Consider the following 19288-nt stretch of genomic DNA (forward strand, 5'->3'; position numbering starts at 1 on the left):
GACCCCAGGGTCATGAAATTTGACTACTTTTAGGTCCCGCTCATCGACCTCTGGGGTTTGTTAAGGGCCAATATGTGCATACCATCGAACTGCCATCCCATATTGATAATTCTAAACCAAGTTTGTACCATTTCTCAAAAATGTAATTTCCCTGGTATATAAACTATTATAGTAATGTTTACCCCCTCCCCAGGGGCAAATGTCAAAACACAGGGTCATGAAATTCAAAATTTTGTAAAGCAGCTTATGGTTCCTCCATCAATGAAAAGAATTTGATTCTACCTTATTTACGTCTATGGAAGATTTTTGAAATTTCAACCAATTTGATCACTTTTTGCCACTCACTCAAGTGAGTCTCCTTGAGGATGGAGGCCATATATTCCACAATTCTGGTCGACGTTGCACAACAATGGACAATTAGAATAAGCGACTTGAGACTTCATCTTAGATGACCTTAAAAGATATACTTTAAATTCCAGTACACAGGGCTTGGCAGGCATTTCTGTAATACATATATGATACATATATAAAATATGGACCGTGGGTTGGAAATCCATGCCAAGTCCTGTGTTCCAGTACATGTATATAACTTGCTATTTCTTTTCAAACAAGCGATGAGATTAGAAAAAGGTAAAATCATTCAATATTTTGAAATATTTTTAATAACATAGACATTAACATTTATGTATTATGGTTTGTACAACAAATTTATTTCATTACGTACAATTCACTCATTTTCAACTTTCTCTTTTTCCTTTTCTTTTCCTTTCCCACAGTCTTTCTCCTTGACAGTTTTCTTAATCAATGTCAGATCTTTTGTCCTTTCCTTTATACTGAACAAATCGTCTATGGTTGAGTGAACTTGTATGGGTTGTCGAATATTTGTCCACACATAGCACAAATTTGGATCACGAGAAATTGTTGGGTATGGACCGTATTTACATTTGAAATAGTCTGAAGGTGCATGACAAACAAATTCCATGAACTCCATTTTCCTTGGTAGATCTTCTTCTGGGCCTACAATTAAAATAAAGTATGAGAAAATTTATATAGAATTTAATTGAAATGAAACTGAACACCATTTACCTAAATTCCTATAATATTCCTTATAATATTCCTATAGAATTGATTTTTTTTTATAAAATGTGTATTGAATGACAGATAAGAGTATGCATCTTCAATACTTCATATATAAATAAGACAATTGAATTGCTTGAAACTTTTACTAACTTTTGGACACTTCCATAAGTTATAGACATTGGCTGACTACATTTTCTATGCTGAAGATGCAACACAGCTGGATATTTGTAGAACTGTTTACATACAACTAACACACTTGGAGAATTAGAGCTTTACACATAAGTTACAGATGCTGAACTTAAACTCAACATGAAAATAACAGACAAAATCACAATGGATAGCTTAAACATGAGTTTACCTAATATATATGTTGCAGGATCAAACCTATCCTTTGGACTACTTTGTGACGGCAGAAGCCAGGAGATTATGGCACTCTTTTCATTGTATTGGTCCTTCATGAATCCCCGTATTTGTGCGTAGTACACAGAAGAGTCGTGGTCAACCAAAGAAACTATATCTCCAATTTGAAAGTAGCTGCCCTGTAATGAAGATGAAATCAGAAAACTAATAAGTTTATGTTTTACACATCTTTAAATCATATCTTTTTAAATCATATGCTTGTCTGTTTAAATATCTCATTTGAAGATATGAGGTGTGTAGTTTGCTGCTCCCTACTCATGTTAGCTTGAGTTTCTCAGGAAAATGAGAAACAGACAAGGTCTGTGCTGTAGTGGTTGTGTCCCTGGACAGGACACTTTACCGTAATTTCTCTGGATAACATATGACAGGCCTCTTGTATGTTGTTAAGTGAGGTAGTCACCAACTACTACACGCAAACCCCTCCTTAAAATGACCCTGGCTGTTCATGATCACTGGACGATAAACCCAACATTAACACACAAACAAAAAACGCCTCAGAAATGTTTTAACTTAACAATTCAAATCATCTAAGAGAATCACTAAATGAATCAAACAATGGGTAAGGGGATTGTTATGAAAATTCTCTGTTCACTGCTTCCATACACATGTACAAGTATATTGTACTTTCAATTACGGTAAGTAAGCAAATGTTGGATGAAAGCTGGACTAGTGAAAACTAGTGATTATAGCTAATTTTGAAGTGACAACAGATTATAATAGTATAGCCCATTACATAGATCTATACAGGTATCGATAACTGCTGTGCTATTACTTGTTTGGCAAGTAGGTCAAACATTGAATACCAAAGGACAGACTTACATCATGGAAAACACTGTCCCCTGTTATGACTGTAGAAATGGCAGTCGGTGCCTTCACTGGTTGCTGAAATCAAAACAGTAAATTATGTTATTATATGACAGTCTCAGTCTGTTCAAAATATACTGCTCAGTGTTGACAATAGCGTGTCTGAAATGCTGGACCATCTGAATATGCGCCCCCTTGCAGACAGACAATGAGATGCTCGTAAGACCATGTTATATAACATTGTCAACAACAAAGTTGCTATGATGAAATATGATAGGCTAACTCCCCTTACTAGGTATTCCAAGCATGTTATCTTAATATACATAGAAAAATGTTTTAAAAAACAACAACAAATAAACTTTTTCCATTTTCACTCCCATCGGGCATTTATCCTTCAAATTGTTGGAGTTGACCAGTACCCATATAGATGCAGATGGAATTAATGTGCATGTCTAGAGTATATGGATACCTGTCATGTCAGGTTGGACTGGAGCATCCGTATCATTCCAGTATTTATTTGTTAATCTTCAGTGCAATATGTCTTAAATCCATTATTTTCACTTATATTACAACCAGCTGTTTTGAGAGACTTTCCAAACTGGGGATCTCCAGTTTTGACACAACCCATTGACATATATATGTAAAATTATATTTACAGCTGTGTTTTTCACTAAAAAAATGTACTTAATTGAGATTGTGTGTGCATACCTTGTGCTGTTGTGTAGTTTATAATGTTTGCCACCTTGCTACTTGCATTAATTGCTGGCATATTTATATTATCAATGCATTACAAATAACTATATGTCTGAGACTGTCTCTTGAGTTTCTCCAACTCATTCAAACTTACACTTTTCTTGAAAATTATTCTTCGGCTTTTCCCTTTCGTAGCGACTGCTTTTGTTACCGACTGGAATTTATGTTTGGACGGTTTGATCCTGGCACTTTTTCTGAGAACCGGTCCAGATCCTCCGTTACTGCCATTAGATTTCGCTAAGATAACAGATCCATTGCTTCCGTTACCGTCCTTTCCGTTCGTCCCTCCATTTTTTAAGCTGCATGAATTACAAACCACCTCTCCGTCGCCACCCTTCCTCCATATAGCCGAGTTACCCGCTTTACAAGTCGAACAAATCGGCTTTGAACCAAGTGGCATTTTGGTGTAATGTTCTAGTGTCTAATCAAATTAATAAAACCGATTTTCTTCTTACTGCCTTTGAACGTGAAGTGGCGTTACACATTTGCCTCCATATTGGTTTTCTCAGAACAATGTTAGAGAAGTAAAACGCTTGATTTGCTGTGAATTTACGTTGGAGCAAGCGTCATCGGGACAAGGCAATCGGAACTCCTCGGGTATTCTTTTCAATAATCAACACAATAATGTGTTTCAATCGGAACCCCTCGTCATTTTCTCTGAAACTAGACTCGGACCAAAGTAGTAACCATTTTGGACTACTTTCGATCACATGACACAAAAAATGGCGGCGCCCATGTTTCATTAAACGGCGAGATTCAGCGATCATCATAAATCGACATGATGTGAAAACGGTAGTTAATGGGATGTCAAAAGTTTTCCTCATCACGATTGTAGTATGTCGTTATATTTCTCATATTTCGATCATTAGGAAGTCGCTGATTTACCTCCAAGTAAATATTTGTCTAACAGTCTCAAATGGTAATGTTTTGTTTTGTCAGCGAGTGTTCGAGTGTCAAGTAGGGTATTTCTGTTACTCAATACATATTAGTTCTCTAATTTTCTTAAATGATTTCGACAGATCTCACCCTGGATTCTTTTATCTTTTAAGATATATATCTATATATTTGTCATGACGGGTCTGATATAATATATATGTACATCAATATACAATACAATGTATACATTTGTATATGCCAAGATATCTATAAACATCATCATTCCTGCCATCTCATTATGACAGCCACATTTTTATCAATTGCAAGATTTGCAGAACATCATGATCACCTTCAAATATGATATTTTTGTAGATATATTTATATGTAAAAACACTGAAATTTAAGACTCATAATTTGGAGGAATTAGCATACCTGAATGTTATGATTATGATATTTCAAGTACAATTGTATTTCTTATTGATATACATCCAAATTATCACTAGCATAAAAAGACTTCTACAATATCTTAATTACATGTTTATGTTATAAATGCATATAAATTATAATATGAAATCTAGACAAAAGTAAAATACAGAAACCCTTAGCAAAATGCAATGGCATTAAAATACCATTGAAATAGCATTACTTCAAAACCATTGATAAGCCATTGAAATACCATTTATTTAGGTTGATCAATGCTTCTCATGAAGAACCATTGAAACACCATTTGAACACCATTGAAACGCCATTGAAATGAGCCGAAATATTTAAATTAGTTTGCTAAATAAGGTATCATGAAACAATGGTATTTCAATGGTTTTTCAATGGTATTTAAATGGTATTTTAATGGTATTTTAATGGCATTTCAATGGTCTTGGAAATAAATTTCAATGGTATATCAATGGTTTTAAGAAAAAAACAATGGTAATTCAATGGCATTCCAAGACTCCGTCTATCTACATGTATCTGAACCCAGGAACCTAGAATAATCAAATCACTTCTATATTCATGGTGTGGTTTTCTAGTGTTCAATTTACGGTGTTCATCAAAATTATTAATAAAACTCGAAGGGTGGTAACTCTAAATATGACCTGGGTGTCCTAGGGTGGTGGTAGATTTTTTTACTGGACTATCCCTCAGACATTGTTTGATCTCCATCAGTCACTCCATTCATTAAGCAGTCAAGCAGATCTTTTCCCTTGAATCTTCTTGGTTTTGTTACATTATGCTGTATTGTGACTAACATTGATAGGTGAATTGAATAATAGCCCACAATGAATCTGATGATGGGCTAATAATTGAGAAAACATATCCAACTTTAAATAAAGATAACCTCAGAATATTGCTTCTTTTTCATTTGCATGTGTTTATTTTATTAATTTCTGGTATCCAAAAAGAAGTACATAGAGAAACATCACTGGTGACAATATGTGTTTCTTTCAAAATAGCTTTCACCTTTTTGGGCATACTCAAGTATTTGAGATACTCTACAGAAATGCCTAGCTTAAATTTCAGTTTAAAAAAAAAAGAGAAATCAATACGAAAGCATGGCACATATTTTTTAGATTTTCATATTTGGTAATTATCTTAGACCAATATCATAAGTCAGGACAACTGAAAAAAAAGTCACATTTTTGTTACCATTGCAACAGTTTCTGGCCATGGTACAACATGCATGTCCGTCCTAGGCCTGTTACAGACATTCTATTTTGTCAAAAATTTAATTTTACATGATATGAAACATTTCTGCATGGATAAATATCATAATGTTTTGTATTTTAATCTTTGAATAAATTTTTAAAATTTGGATTTCCGGAGTTGCGTTTTTCTTCTTATATGAATTTGAACAAAGAAACAATTTATACAAAGGAATATGCCATTTCTACAGGTAAGAACAATCCAAAGACATAATGTTTATAACAGAAAAAAAGGTTTCCTTAAATGCATAGTGGTCCTAAACCAGTATTAAATGTTAATTACAAGAGTGACAATTACATAACAGGAACCGATTTAACAAGATGGACATTTTTGCAACATGGTTTAACAGTGTTGTTCCGATGATCGATCATATTTGATATCTAATCGAAAGGCAACCAATTCTTATTAATTGATTATGAGGTTCACTTTCACTTCATGTACTACCTAGAAGAGAACGACAGTTCTGTATTAGATTAAATTACTACCAATCATGTTATTTAATATAACAAGTACTAATTGTAAGGACAACCGTTAAATTAATGTCCCCCAAACTACCCCAACGGTCGTAAATAATGATAATGGAAGAGTTTTCACCGAAATCAAACAATATCTAAATTTGGGGGAAAAAAAAAACCAGAAACCTCAGACAATTTTGTAAGTAGTACCATTCTGATCAGCTTCCCTCAATCCCATATACCAATCTGTACCAAAATCAAACAATATCTAAATTTCGACCAATCAGAGGCCACGAAATGGCAGCCATTTTTGAGTTTTGTTCCAAGACATGCACGTTGCACACCTTCTGCCCCCCAAGCAATACTCATGTGAAGTTTCATAAGGATCTGTCCAATAGTTTAGGAGGAAACTGCCGGACAAGTTCACCATGAAAAGATAGAAGAAAGCTAAAGAAGAATTTAATAAGAAATGAAACAAACACAATATGGCCCCCCAACTTTGTTAGGGGGACATAATTAATTATAAAATATTAATGATAACTGTTCATCGGTGAAGACTGTAACTCTGAAATGGTATGAATGAAAGATAAGAAACTGCGAGTGAGCGGCAGCTAGACATAAGACAAAATGTCCAAAGAAAAATCCCATTTGTTAAGCATTATGTACGTACTAGTATGCCAACCGATTAATCCTTAAATTCATTGTAGAAACTGCTAGAAGGAATGAAATAAATGCAAATTATCAAAATATTTATAAATGTTTGTCCATCAATGTTGAAATATCAACTGATTCCCAACACTACTTCTTCAACATCTGGGGACACAAAGCGATACATTTCTGTCGAATTTCTCAAATACTTATAGTTTGTCGTCACCCTCAGACTTCTTTCTTCCTTTCTGCTCTGCTCCCCTTACTTGCAACTCTTTCGTTTTGATAACCTATGGTTCCCAATCTTGTTCTGGATAGCAGTGATGTACTTCTTCTGGGATAGTTCTTGAAAGTTTAATGCACTGCATCTTGTATGGAGATATTCTGAAAGAATAGTACAATTATTAAGGCATTAATGTCCATTCTTTTAAAGTCGGTATCAAACTACAAAGTATTAAAGCTGTAATTCACATCCCTCGCTTTCGCCTCAAATTGCGTTAATCAATGGACCATGAGTCACTGCGGCAAAAAATGTCTCTTTTCGTTAATCAAGGGGTCATAACTCCTGCAAATAATGTCCCAACAAAACCTGCGACCTAGCCCTTTAGGCATTTGACCATGTCACCAACTTCCTTTTAAGCAAAAGCGGGGGATAAAAATTGAATGCCTTCCTGTTGAACATAACATATATTTCACTCGTATGACAGAACTTTGCGATATTCTGTCATACTCGTGAAATTACTGAATTACGTAGCTGCTTCTTGCAATTAACAAAAAAGATCTGTCATATTTTAAGTTAATTTCTTTTATAAAAAGCTATATACTGTTTTTTCTTTTACTCCTGACATTACTCATACCTTGTATAGCCTCTCTCTTGTTGATAGGGAGGGAACTAACACCTTTGCTGGCGGCCATTTCTTCAAATGAAAATACTAAGTCCAGAACTTTATTCAACAGGTACAATGCTGGATTTTTCATGGATCCAGCCTTGTTCTCTATGCCCCTTAACTGTGATGGATTCGCAAGAATTTCAGCAAAGTGATCTTTGTCATCTGGATCTATGATCAAGGGAACGAGTCTCTGGGAAATATAATAAAGTAAATAGGTTAGGGTACACATTAAAACTTAATACACAATGTATTTATATAGCTATATTTTGGATACTTTGCAACAAAAAGATTTTTTTTGTATTTCAAGTTTCTTGAAACAAAGTCATTTTATCAGTTGTGTTGATAATTTGCAAGCAAATAAAAACATTTGTTATAATAATTACATAGAATATGAAAGCCATTAATACAGAAATTTAATGTGTACATTTTACTTAACCTGGGATTGATACTAGTGGTGGTCAATAATTCTTACTAATTTAAGTTGTTCTAAAGCATGGCAAAGTTGTAAATTAAACAATAACATATTTTTCTAAGAAAGAAATTCTCTTTCATTTTTAAATCTTTTTCTTTCAAACTGAGAAAATATGTACATGCAAGTAAAAAGACTTGACTTTTAATTGGCAAATTATTCAAATCCACACGTCTTTGTTGTTACCACTTTAACAAAATTGTCTGATGTCTTGGAAGGACTACTAGAAATTGTTAAGGATCGACTGAAAACTGTATCTGGTATATGTGGTCTTGCTGGCCACCTGATAAAACAAGTTGTAGTATTTAACACTGTTAACGAAGATTTTATGTGAAAGATAAATATTTCTAGGTACTGCATGAGTATGAGGCATATGTACATACCATTTCACTTTTCTGTGCAGATTTGACAGATGATCTTGGATTCCTGTCAAAAACCTGAGTATTTGGCGAGTTCATGGAGTGCTGGTTGTTCCCAAATATTTCTCTTCCATTAGATTCCCCCTGTTGACGTAATTGCAATGTCAGTAGCTCCAGAAACCCAAGCAAGGTCACTCTTTGGTTGTTGTCCAACTCTCTAAAGTAATCTATTAAAGGATGAAGAGAAAAAAAAGGAAATTTTCAACAAGAATTAATATGTTAAATCCCTATTTACAAGTATCGATCACTGTGTGATCTAAATAGTATTCTCAAATTGAATAGTATCATGATCAAGAATATAAGACAATGTCAAGAAGGATTTGTATACAATATGTATAATATACAACCCCTTTTAAGTTATCAGACAGAGTTTAGAGTTATTATCAAATAGCTGAAAATCCAACTAGTAATTATATGAACAAAGAAAAAATACCAGGCCTCACCGGACAAGCAAAATCAAATTTCAAATATTTACCTTAATTTGAATTTTAAAATGATATCCAATATATATGACTAGGGCAACAATCCACCAAGGTTACATATTGTAAAATTGGATGAATTTATTCAGTCTTCCAAGCCATTGTACTGTACAGACAGATGGATAAAAAAAACATACAATAAAAAGCATGAATTAGATTTTAAGATATATATCGAAACACTTTTTATAAATATTTTTTTAACACATACCTGTGATCGGATTACAATGCTGGGACATGGGCATGTGCACTGGATACACTGGGGTACTTGATATTTCATGCTGTACATCCTCTTGTGATTCCTTCGGGTTATCCCATGAATAATTGGCGTTGTAGCCATAGTACTGGTTTTCACTTCCAGAAGCCGATTGAACTGATGGCATTTCTGAATAAGAGAAACCATTGTGGTCCTGGTCATTCAAAACACTAAGGCCAGAAAACACAGCTTGTGATGTTTCCTGTTGACTATCCAAAACCAATTCTATCTTTTTTGTTGAGTACGCTTTCTTGGAGGGAGTCTTGGAATTTGTAATTGTTACAGAAGTAACTTCTGATGTGCATGTTTCTGATCTTGGCCTAATGCAAGTGTCAAATAGTCTAGTTTTTGTATGGCTTGTTTTTATGGATGGTGTCTTTTGGGTATCGCGGATAGGTGTGGCTTTGGAAGGAGTCTTTTTGGTCCCGCGGACAGGTGTGGCTTTGGAAGGAGTCTTTTCAGTCCTGCCGACAGGTGTAGCTTTGGGAGGTGTAAATGTCTTTTTGGTCCCACCTACAGGAGTGACTTTGGACGGTGTCTTTTTGGTCCCACCTACAGGAGTGGCTTTGGACGGTGTCTTTTTGGTCCCACCTACAGGAGTGGCTTTGGACGGTGTCTTTTTGGTCCCACCTACAGGAGTGGCTTTGGACGGTGTCTTTTTGGTCCCACCTACAGGAGTGGCTTTGGACGGTGTCTTTTTCGTCCCGCCGACAGGTGTTGCTTTTGAAGGTGTCCTTTCCGTCCTGCTGACAGTTGTGGCTTTGGGTGGTGTCTTTGATTTTTCAGATTCTGACTCGGGCTCACTAGCTACATTGGCAAATGCAGACATTTCATTAAGTTTTATGATGTCTAGTAATTTTGGTTCTTTCGATTTAACAGGTAGGGGTGTACACGTTTTCCTCTTTTTTTTAGCACTTTTCTTTTCATATTCATGGTCACCTGCTATAGAATCACTTCTGTCCTTTTTTTGTTCTGGCTGTGATGTATGGTGCTGTATTTCATCACTTGCCTGCAGTAGTCTTTTAAGCTTGGTCGCGGCTCCTCTTTTTCCTGATTGCTTTCTCTCCTTTGCCAGGGACAAAAGTGTCTCAACAACTCCTTCATCTGTCAGGTTTATGCCTTCGCTCTTGGTGAAATTCATAAATGCCCGAGCAGATGTTGCACCTGATGAAAAGAAATCAAAACATTTATAAATAATTCGAAGTCTTAAAAAAAGGAAATGGATACGAATACATTAAATGGTTTAAACATTCACAATAACTCGCACAGTATATAAAAAATATGGCTCGAGCTCGATATATATAACAGCAGTCGTGCATCCATAGGCAATTAGTTTATATACTCTACATATACAAATTTACATGAAGCCAAAAATTCAAGGGAAAAAATATGAAAATGCGTGAAATACAGAAAGTCAAAAGTTGCATCAATTTTGGCTCGTCAATCATCAATGTAGATTATCTCGATCGCGACCTATACAGGTGCCCGATCGCGATCGTACATGTATCAATACACGGCGCCTAATATTAATGTTCAGTATTGAAACCAAAAAATATTGATTAACGTAATAACATTGTCTAAAATAAAATTTAAACAAAGAGAAATGAACCTTACTTAATCGTAAAATACTGCATGGATTTTATTTTAAACTTACTTCCAGAGAAAACAGTTGAGCCTTCATACGGTTCGTCCCTTATCGATACTGTTCCGTCTTCATTAATTTCCTCCGTTGGATAATCTACGGAGACTGTACTTGTTGCTTCGTCTATGCATCTTACAGTTTGTTTTTTGCGGTTGACAATTTGCAGAGCTCTATCTGCCGTAAAGTATACAACAAGGTAATCTTCTTGTGTCGCCATCTTGCTCAAATTTGGTTTTGGCGCAATCGCAGCATCAGTGCAGCAGATATGCTTGAGTACAGTACCGGACACGATCGTGGTCAATTTTGTGAAATTATTTTTTTCCTTAATGCTTTAATAGCACCGCAATTTATATTTCTTTATCATTTTTTAAATAGGTTTAATTTATTTTGAAAGAAAATTTATACATTGTAATATTTCCCTCCCAAAAGAAACTACAGAGTCACGGAAACCTGTTTTTATGCTATGCACATCAAGCGCTGAGGCGATCAAGATTGAGTCAGGATACATGTGGTTGCATTGTCAACTAAGTAATTCCCATTGCCAATATAATGGAATGGTAAAACCAAGCCAAACTACGACGGTAGGAAGAGTGTATGCAGGGAGAAAATGGATCAACCGTACGCGTCAACTAGTAAGAAACGCAAGAGAGGACCTTATGGTTCTAAAAAGGTAAGATCGCCCCCATGTTCACTGCGCTAGAATCTAACTCAGAACATCAAATGTTTTTGAGATTGTCATATTTTCCTATCCGTCATTTAACTTACCCCTGATCAAGCATTTTCTTCATGTAGTTTGATTTTCTAACCAATTTTTTCGTCGTATGTTAGACGTAATGCGTACATACTCGCTCGTGCCGAAATGCATCGTTAGGCGTAGGAATTCTTAGACTTTTTTATAGTATGAAAAGCATAAGCTTACACACGCGGTTAATTAATTAATTATTAGCGGTACATAGTGCCATGCTGAGTCTTTAACGTTTTAGGGGTTTGTTTTTTGCTATATTTCTTTGTATTTCCTACTTTATTTTCAAAATTGTTTCCTGAATTCGGTACTAGATTTTAGAAGGATTTTGACAATCGTAGACAATTTGGTACATAAATATCCCAAGTTATATTCTTTTCATAATAGGCCTATTAATTAAATTATTATGCACCTGGTCAAACTGGAAAAGCTGTAAGAAACTGTCCATAAAAAAGTTGGGGAAATTCATAAAGTTTGAAACACAAAGAAAATAAAGCAAAATAAGAAAGAATTATGTGTGACAAAAAATTGGCAATTAAATCACTGTATTGGTAAAATTAATAACAAGAAAGGGAATGGAACAACTTTGTATTAGACAGTCTTATCATTTTTGTTTCATAATCATTTCAGGGGTCTGATGAGGACAAGGATTTTCAGTGCATGAACTTGGTTGTAAAAGAGGACCACAGACTTCAGTCAACTATCAACATTGTTTCCCCAATTGCATCACATCTGTCAGCTGAACAAACAGTACAGGATGATAATCAGGGATGTGTTACAACCGTTGATGACAAACAATTAACACAAACAGATGATGATGATGATGATGATGATGAAATATCATCAGCTGATGATCATGATGAACGATGTCGTGTTACGGATGAGAATATATTTGTTGAACATGAAAATGTCCTCAAGAACACACCTCAGAAACCAGCAGGAGCTAACAGTGATGTACAAGACTCTCTGACACATGAGGCTATGGATACTTTTTTCTCCAAGATGGAGGACAAAGATTTGGATGATGATATTGATGATTTGATAGACCAAATGTTACATGATAATCAGCTGCGAAACCAAGAAAATCTTGTGAATGATGAACAGACGGCTGTAATTCTTGAGGAAAGGGTTGAGGTCCTGCGGCAAATTACAGAAATATTTACAGACAGTGAAGAATCTAAAAACCCTGCAAATGATGAATCAACTGGATCAAGCAAGTTATTTCCAGACTCCCCGTACAGTCTCGGGCTATTGGTACTTCTAATATGTTGTTTCTTGATTCGTTTCCGGTTACCTGATGAAGCAGCAGCATACATGTTGAAAATATTCGCTGCTGTGCTTCCACAAGGACACAGTTTATTCCGTAGCTTGTATCACTTGAGAAAATTCATAAAGAAATTCACAGAAGACATGTTTCCCACCTTGCATTATTATTGTAGTAGCTGTTACTCAAAGGTTGAGAAAAATGACAAAGTGTGTATATCGTGCAGAAAGGATCTCACAAAGTCCGGAGGAGTTGCATATTTTGTACATTTAAAGCTTATATCACAACTGAGGGCTCTATGGAAAACTCAAGACTTTGTGAATGACGTTAGAAATCACAGATTCCAACACATTAAGAACAATAAAAATGGTAATCTTAAAGATGTGTATGATGGACAATTATACAAAAATCTTTTCGAAAACGGCATTCTGCAAGAAGAAAATAATTTGTCATTTTCACTAAATACGGATGGTGCCCCTCTGTTCAAATCTTCAAATGTAAGCATGTGGCCTGTGTACATGCTTATTAATGAACTTCCCATCGCAAAACGGAAACATCGACAGAATTCAGTGTTCTATGGTGTTTGGATTTCATCCAAAAAGCCTCAGATGTGGTCTTTTCTTCAACCCCTTTATTCAGAATTGAAACATTTGGAAACTGAAGGGGAAACATTTGAAGACTGTGATGGAAATTCATTCTTGTGTAAATGCTTCTTGCTTACGTGTACATGTGACTTGCCTGCCCGAGCTATGGTATACAATGTAAATCAGTACAATGGGGATTTCAGTTGCTGGTTTTGTTTACATAAAGGTGAAACACTTAAACTTGATACTGGTGGAATAGTTCATATTTTTCCATACAATAGTAGCAATCCAAAAGGAATTCCAAGAACAAAGGAAAGTATTCTTGAAGATTTGACAAAGGTTCAAACCAATGTGGAAAATGGTGTGAAAAAGTTCACAGTTCACGGACATAAAGGACCTTTCTGGTTTCTGTATCTGACATATTTCAATGCAGTATATAGTTGTGTGATTGACTACATGCATGGTATTTGCCTTGGAACTACCAAGCAACTCATGAACTTGTGGTTTGGTGCCTCGAATAAGAGTAAACCGTACTCTGTATATCATGCGAAACAAACTGTTAACAAATTCTTGTCAGAAATTCGTCCGACACTATTTGTAACCAGGGTCCCACGGCTGATAGATGACATCGCTCACTGGAAATCATCAGAATTTCGTAACTTTTTACTTTATTGGGGTATACCAGTGATGAGCAAAATCTTGAGAAAGGAATACTTTGTACACTTTTGTTTACTTGCTCGGGCAATCTTTTTGTTGTCCATGGAAAACATATCCCCGGTAGACATTGCAACTGCTGAGGGAGCTCTTCTTCTTTTTGTAGAGAATTTTGAAAGGTTGTATGAAGCAAGGTATACGACTCTGAATCTTCATCAATTGATTCATTTGGTTGATTGTGTTAGGCACACAGGACCTCTGTTTGTGAACAATTGTTTTATTTTTGAGGACCTTAATGGGTACATAATCAAACATGTACACGGTACACAAGGTGTTGAAAACCAGCTCGTAAATATTATTGGACTTGTAAAGGCCATTCCTATAATGTATGACAGATACTTTAAGGGAATAGATGATTGTGATTATGTTTTTGAGCTGTATCATGAGTTATCTGACAGTATAGCTTCAAGAAGAATTCATAAACATGAAATTGAAGATGGTATAGTCAGAGTAGGGAATTTATTCAATGGGGAACTAAGTGATGATGAATTTGCTGCCATTTCTAATTATGGAGTACAGTGTACTAGGAATGTTTCAAAGTATTATAATATCAATATGTATAAGAAGGGGTTTTATGTATATGGGAAATTGTACAAAAACCTTGTAAAAAGACAGTAGCATGTTATAACATTTTTTCATGAGAATGACTACAAATTTGGATCTGTGGTGTATTTCATGGAGTCAAATGATAAGACCGGTAATAAAATCAACCTCGCACTTGTTGAACCGATGAAAAAAGTCAAGTCTGTTGGCAGTGTTTGGAAAATAGAATTTAGGAAAAGTTGCATTGCCATCCCATTGAAGTGCATAACTAATATCAACAATTTTGTGGGAATAACTGGTGATTTCTTTGTATGTCCTCCTCCAAATAGGTATGACCGTGACTAGAATCAAGTTCATATAATTCCAGTTTACATGTAATGTTGTATAGGGGTATAACTTCTACAGAATTTGAAGTTGAAACTTCAAAAATATAGTACTTTACTTCTATACATTTATTTTATTGTGTAAAGACAATTGACATGCATGTATTTGCATTGCATATTGTTTACATTAATTATGCAAATGTACTTTTATACTATAATAATAAAAGGTAGTATCATTCTGTAGAACTCAGAATTTATATATCCAAAATATATACTGGTAGTAATTCTCCAGTGCAGGTGAATATGAAAGTCTAGATCTGTGGCCATTATTTTTCATTTCTCAAAAAAATGGTCAGAAATGGTTGAGCCAAAGCTTTTCTTTCTAGAGCATGGATGAAAATAATGGTCAAACAAAGTCAATGGTATTTCAATGGCATTTAAATGGTTCACCTGTGAGTAAACCATTTTTTTGTACCATTGAAAGACCATTGATCTGAAAAATGGTATTTTAATGGTCATATAACCATTGAAATCTAATGAATTAAATGGCGTTTCAATGGATTTCTGAACAAAAATGGTCTTTCAATGGCATTATAATGGTGTTTCAATGATTTTTGGACCATTTCTTTTTGCTAAGGGAAACTTGTAAACACGGCCGAGATAAGTTTTCATGAAAGATGTGTTCTCCTTTCTCTAACTTTGGGTCTATATTATACCAGACCCAGAATATCTGTGCTGTTCTCCCACAGCTGGATTATAGTCTGATTTATATTACACCAGACCCAGAATATCTGTACTATTCTCCCACAGCTGGATTATGCACTCATATACAGGGTATAATGATCATACCTGCACTTTGATAAAGTCTATTTTTTTTCAATATTAACAAATCTTTGCAAATATTATATATATATGTATATACTATTATATTATTTTCATCAGCATTATACAGAACACAACCATGTGTCATCCACAAAGGCAATTGAACCAGGATGTTTTCTTTAGGAAAGTGGTTAACATGGAGTTTTTTTTCTTCCAAAAAGCAAATAAAATTCCTATTAGAACATTATTTCAAATAATACAAAACCTGTTAAAGAATGGTGAAATAAAATATGTTTATGTTTATGAGGTATAAAAATACATAGTTAACCCTGAAGCATATCAATTTGGTATGATTCTATTAATATATTATGATAGAGGATAAAGTTTACTAATGGTAAAATCATTATCCGGTTCTCCAACTTTTCTTCTATCATGCATGTCTCCACATATATGTCTCCAGAAATGTGTTTTTTCTTATCTTGTTGTGTTTCTTTTTGTTTAAAGTTCACGGATTTGATTTTTCTATATGATTACATCCATATACACTGTACATACCAGAAAAAATATTGATGTGATGGAAAATTGCCTCCTAGGCCGGTGAAGGAAAGCTTGGAATAGCCCTTTATGAAAACCGGAACATTGACAAGTCAACTTTTGTTGCTTCATGCTACAGCTAAAACAAAATGTGTACCAGTGTAAAAAAAACACCAGCTAAAAGTGACTTGACATTTTAACAGTGACATTGACTGTTGACACAGTGATAATTATCTCTGGTCAGCTGAACCAAGACTGAATTTTGTTAAAAAAATAAACTTAAATAATTCATTAAAACCTGGAGTAGAAGGTCATTAACTGTTGTTGACAGATATCATATGTAATTAAATCACTGATGATATCACAGTTTAATCACCTTTTTATTTCACTCCACAATCCAAGCGAAATATATTCTGAAGAAGTTGAATTCTAGTCTTATTTACTTTTTAATTAAAATTAAATTGAATTAGAAGATTGTTCCAAACTACACTTACTGTACTTACAGATTTCTGTTAATTATTCACCTATAAATAGGATTGATAATGAAATTATCATTATTATTGAGCAGTATCTATACCAAATGAGGTGTTTTCACAACTCAATACCTATAAACTCTTTAATCAACACAAAAAAGGACATTTATTATAAAGTTCAACAATCTATTGCTTCTGGTAGGAGTGACTGTTAACGAAAAGTTTGAAGTACAATGGAGTAAATGGTAAAAAAAAGTTACAGTAGTTAATTCATAAGTTGGGTATTTGGTTTGAATTGCCAAGTATGATTAAACTATTACTATTACAACTATTATTGATATCATTTTTACACTTCACAAGAAGCACCCTTTGTACTTACTCCCAGCCCTTGACAAAGCCAAACATACTAGTATTTTTTTGTCTTTTTTTCCACTATCTTTCCTAACTTCTTCTCTCTTTCACACTTTCCTGTCCATCTTGACAATAAAGTGAAATATTTATCATAATTAATAAATTAGGAATACCATTTTGATATAAAATAGGCAATTCATTAGTTCATATGTGAATGCCCCCCCCCCCCCCCCCCCCCCCCCCCCCCCTTCCATCTTTTTTGTTTGGTGATTGGATTGGAAGTTCAATATATGTATGCCATATATGCATGGTAAAAAAAAAATTCTGATGGGTATTTTGATGAATATGCAATGACATGTTGTTTTTATGTCAATATTCAGCTTGTAATGAAAAACAGTGTTAAAGAGGCTGATGATGAGGGTGAGGATGTAACAATCGGGTATCTAACAGTATATATCAGGATAGTACATTCACATGATGATGATGATGATGATGAGATTGTTGGTTGTACATTTGAGAGTGAGATGATACATTATAATTTGACAACAGTTGTGTTGATATATCTTGTACATGAAAATGAAAAAAAAAAGAATAAATTACACTTGTATATACATGTACAAGTAATAAATCTCTGGTCAGCTGATGTCTTATTCAATTAAAAACTTTGCTTGATAAATTAAATGGCATGTCACTTTCATCCATTAGAATACATGTACTGCAAGTGCATTTGTTCCTAAGTTGAACTTAGGTTGGTTTGTTTGCTAGTTTCATCACCACACATATGGTTCAGTCATGCAGGATCATTTTGAGGCTGGGTCTGCTTGTAGTAGTGGGTGACTACCTCACTGAATAACACACAGGAGACCCTGAACATATGCTTGGATAGATGTCAATTGATGTCTCATAATCAATTAAAGTGTCATATTCCAGAAAACTGTGAGAACAATCACACTGGTAACCCCAAACTTTTCAATTTCCTCGTGCCAGTGTTAATTTTTAAACATAATTGAGGATTTAAATGTTGCACGAGTGAATGAAGTGCATGTGTGGTATTATTAGTAAGTGAAAGTGAGGAAATTAAGTGCAAGGTATTAATGTTAAAGGAAAGGAATTTATTTTTATCCATCTTTCGTGTTCCACCAGAGTTATCGCCCCTCACTACACCCAAGCATATTGACTAATGAGTGAAAAGTACAAATTAGATCCAAGCTATTATTGTTGAATCTCTTAGATAACCTCACAATCTTCAAAGTAAATGGTTCAACTGACCAATCACAACAGTTGTTAATTGCCAACAGATTTCATATCAATTAGCTCTACAGAAACATACAAGTGCCATGAACAAATCAAACATAAAAACTGCCAGGAAAAAACTGAGAATTGACAATACACCATAGAAATTGTAATTAACTCAATTTCAATTTTCAATTTCTTTATTGACCGTAGGCCTTGTGGCCCATAAGTACATAATACAAATACACAATACATGAAAATGACAATGAAACAGCAATGCAATACATTGTGGAGAACGGGTTACATATGTAAAGATCGAATCTTATTTGCTTCGAATATGAATTTACCCAGGTTACATAATTCTTTGGTATTATTGACACTTAATAACTGTATTAATTTAAACATTGATGGCTTTTGCCAGTAGTACTTTTCAGAAAGAATATACCATTACATGATAAAACACCACTGAAATTATACACAAGTGCATGGGTTCGGGAAAATTTCTGTAATATTATTTTTAAAACATCCACTTCACTAAAAGGTTTTTTTTTTATAAAGTTATATATGTATATAGGTTTCAGAATCAAGGTTGCTACCTGTGAATTAATGTAAAATTTAAAATCATATATAAAATGCATTTCAAATACGGTATTTGATGACTCAATGATGTAATGTCTAATGTTTAAGATTTTATTTTATGATAATCATACTCATGACACTTATTTTTTTGACTCAAGCATCTACCCGAATTAAATCAGTCTAGCTATTATTAATGTGTATTCTGGGTGAGTTAACTAACATTTATGACATTTGGCAGAC

The 19288-nt window shown here is 34.4% G+C and overlaps 2 protein-coding genes and 1 long non-coding RNA gene across 3 annotated transcripts; 1 reads left to right on the plus strand and 2 right to left on the minus strand.

Annotated features, from left to right (window-relative positions):
• Window positions 1-643: 643 nt before the first annotated feature.
• Window positions 644-3626, minus strand: LOC117322336 (GATA zinc finger domain-containing protein 1-like). The gene is made up of 4 exons (XM_033877197.1): window positions 3152-3626; window positions 2320-2382; window positions 1439-1619; window positions 644-1017 (listed from the first exon to the last, which is right to left on the minus strand). The coding sequence occupies exons 1-4, from the start codon at window positions 3455-3457 to the stop codon at window positions 728-730; spliced, it is 840 nt and encodes a 279-aa protein (XP_033733088.1). The 5' UTR covers window positions 3458-3626; the 3' UTR covers window positions 644-727.
• A 1448-nt stretch (window positions 3627-5074) lies between these two features.
• Window positions 5075-7748, minus strand: LOC117322337. Its single transcript, XR_004531517.1, has 2 exons — window positions 7592-7748; window positions 5075-7118 (listed from the first exon to the last, which is right to left on the minus strand). It is a non-coding gene; the product is annotated as an uncharacterized LOC117322337 (long non-coding RNA).
• A 3695-nt stretch (window positions 7749-11443) lies between these two features.
• LOC117322339 lies at window positions 11444-15295 on the plus strand. Its single transcript, XM_033877198.1, has 2 exons — window positions 11444-11556; window positions 12259-15295. Exons 1-2 carry the CDS (start codon window positions 11494-11496, stop codon window positions 14806-14808), a joined length of 2613 nt encoding a protein of 870 aa, XP_033733089.1. The 5' UTR covers window positions 11444-11493; the 3' UTR covers window positions 14809-15295.
• The last annotated feature ends 3993 nt before the right edge of the window (window positions 15296-19288 follow it).

Source organism: Pecten maximus, chromosome 2, assembly GCF_902652985.1.
Source record: "Pecten maximus chromosome 2, xPecMax1.1, whole genome shotgun sequence".
Classification (NCBI taxonomy): Eukaryota; Metazoa; Mollusca; class Bivalvia; order Pectinida; family Pectinidae; genus Pecten; species Pecten maximus.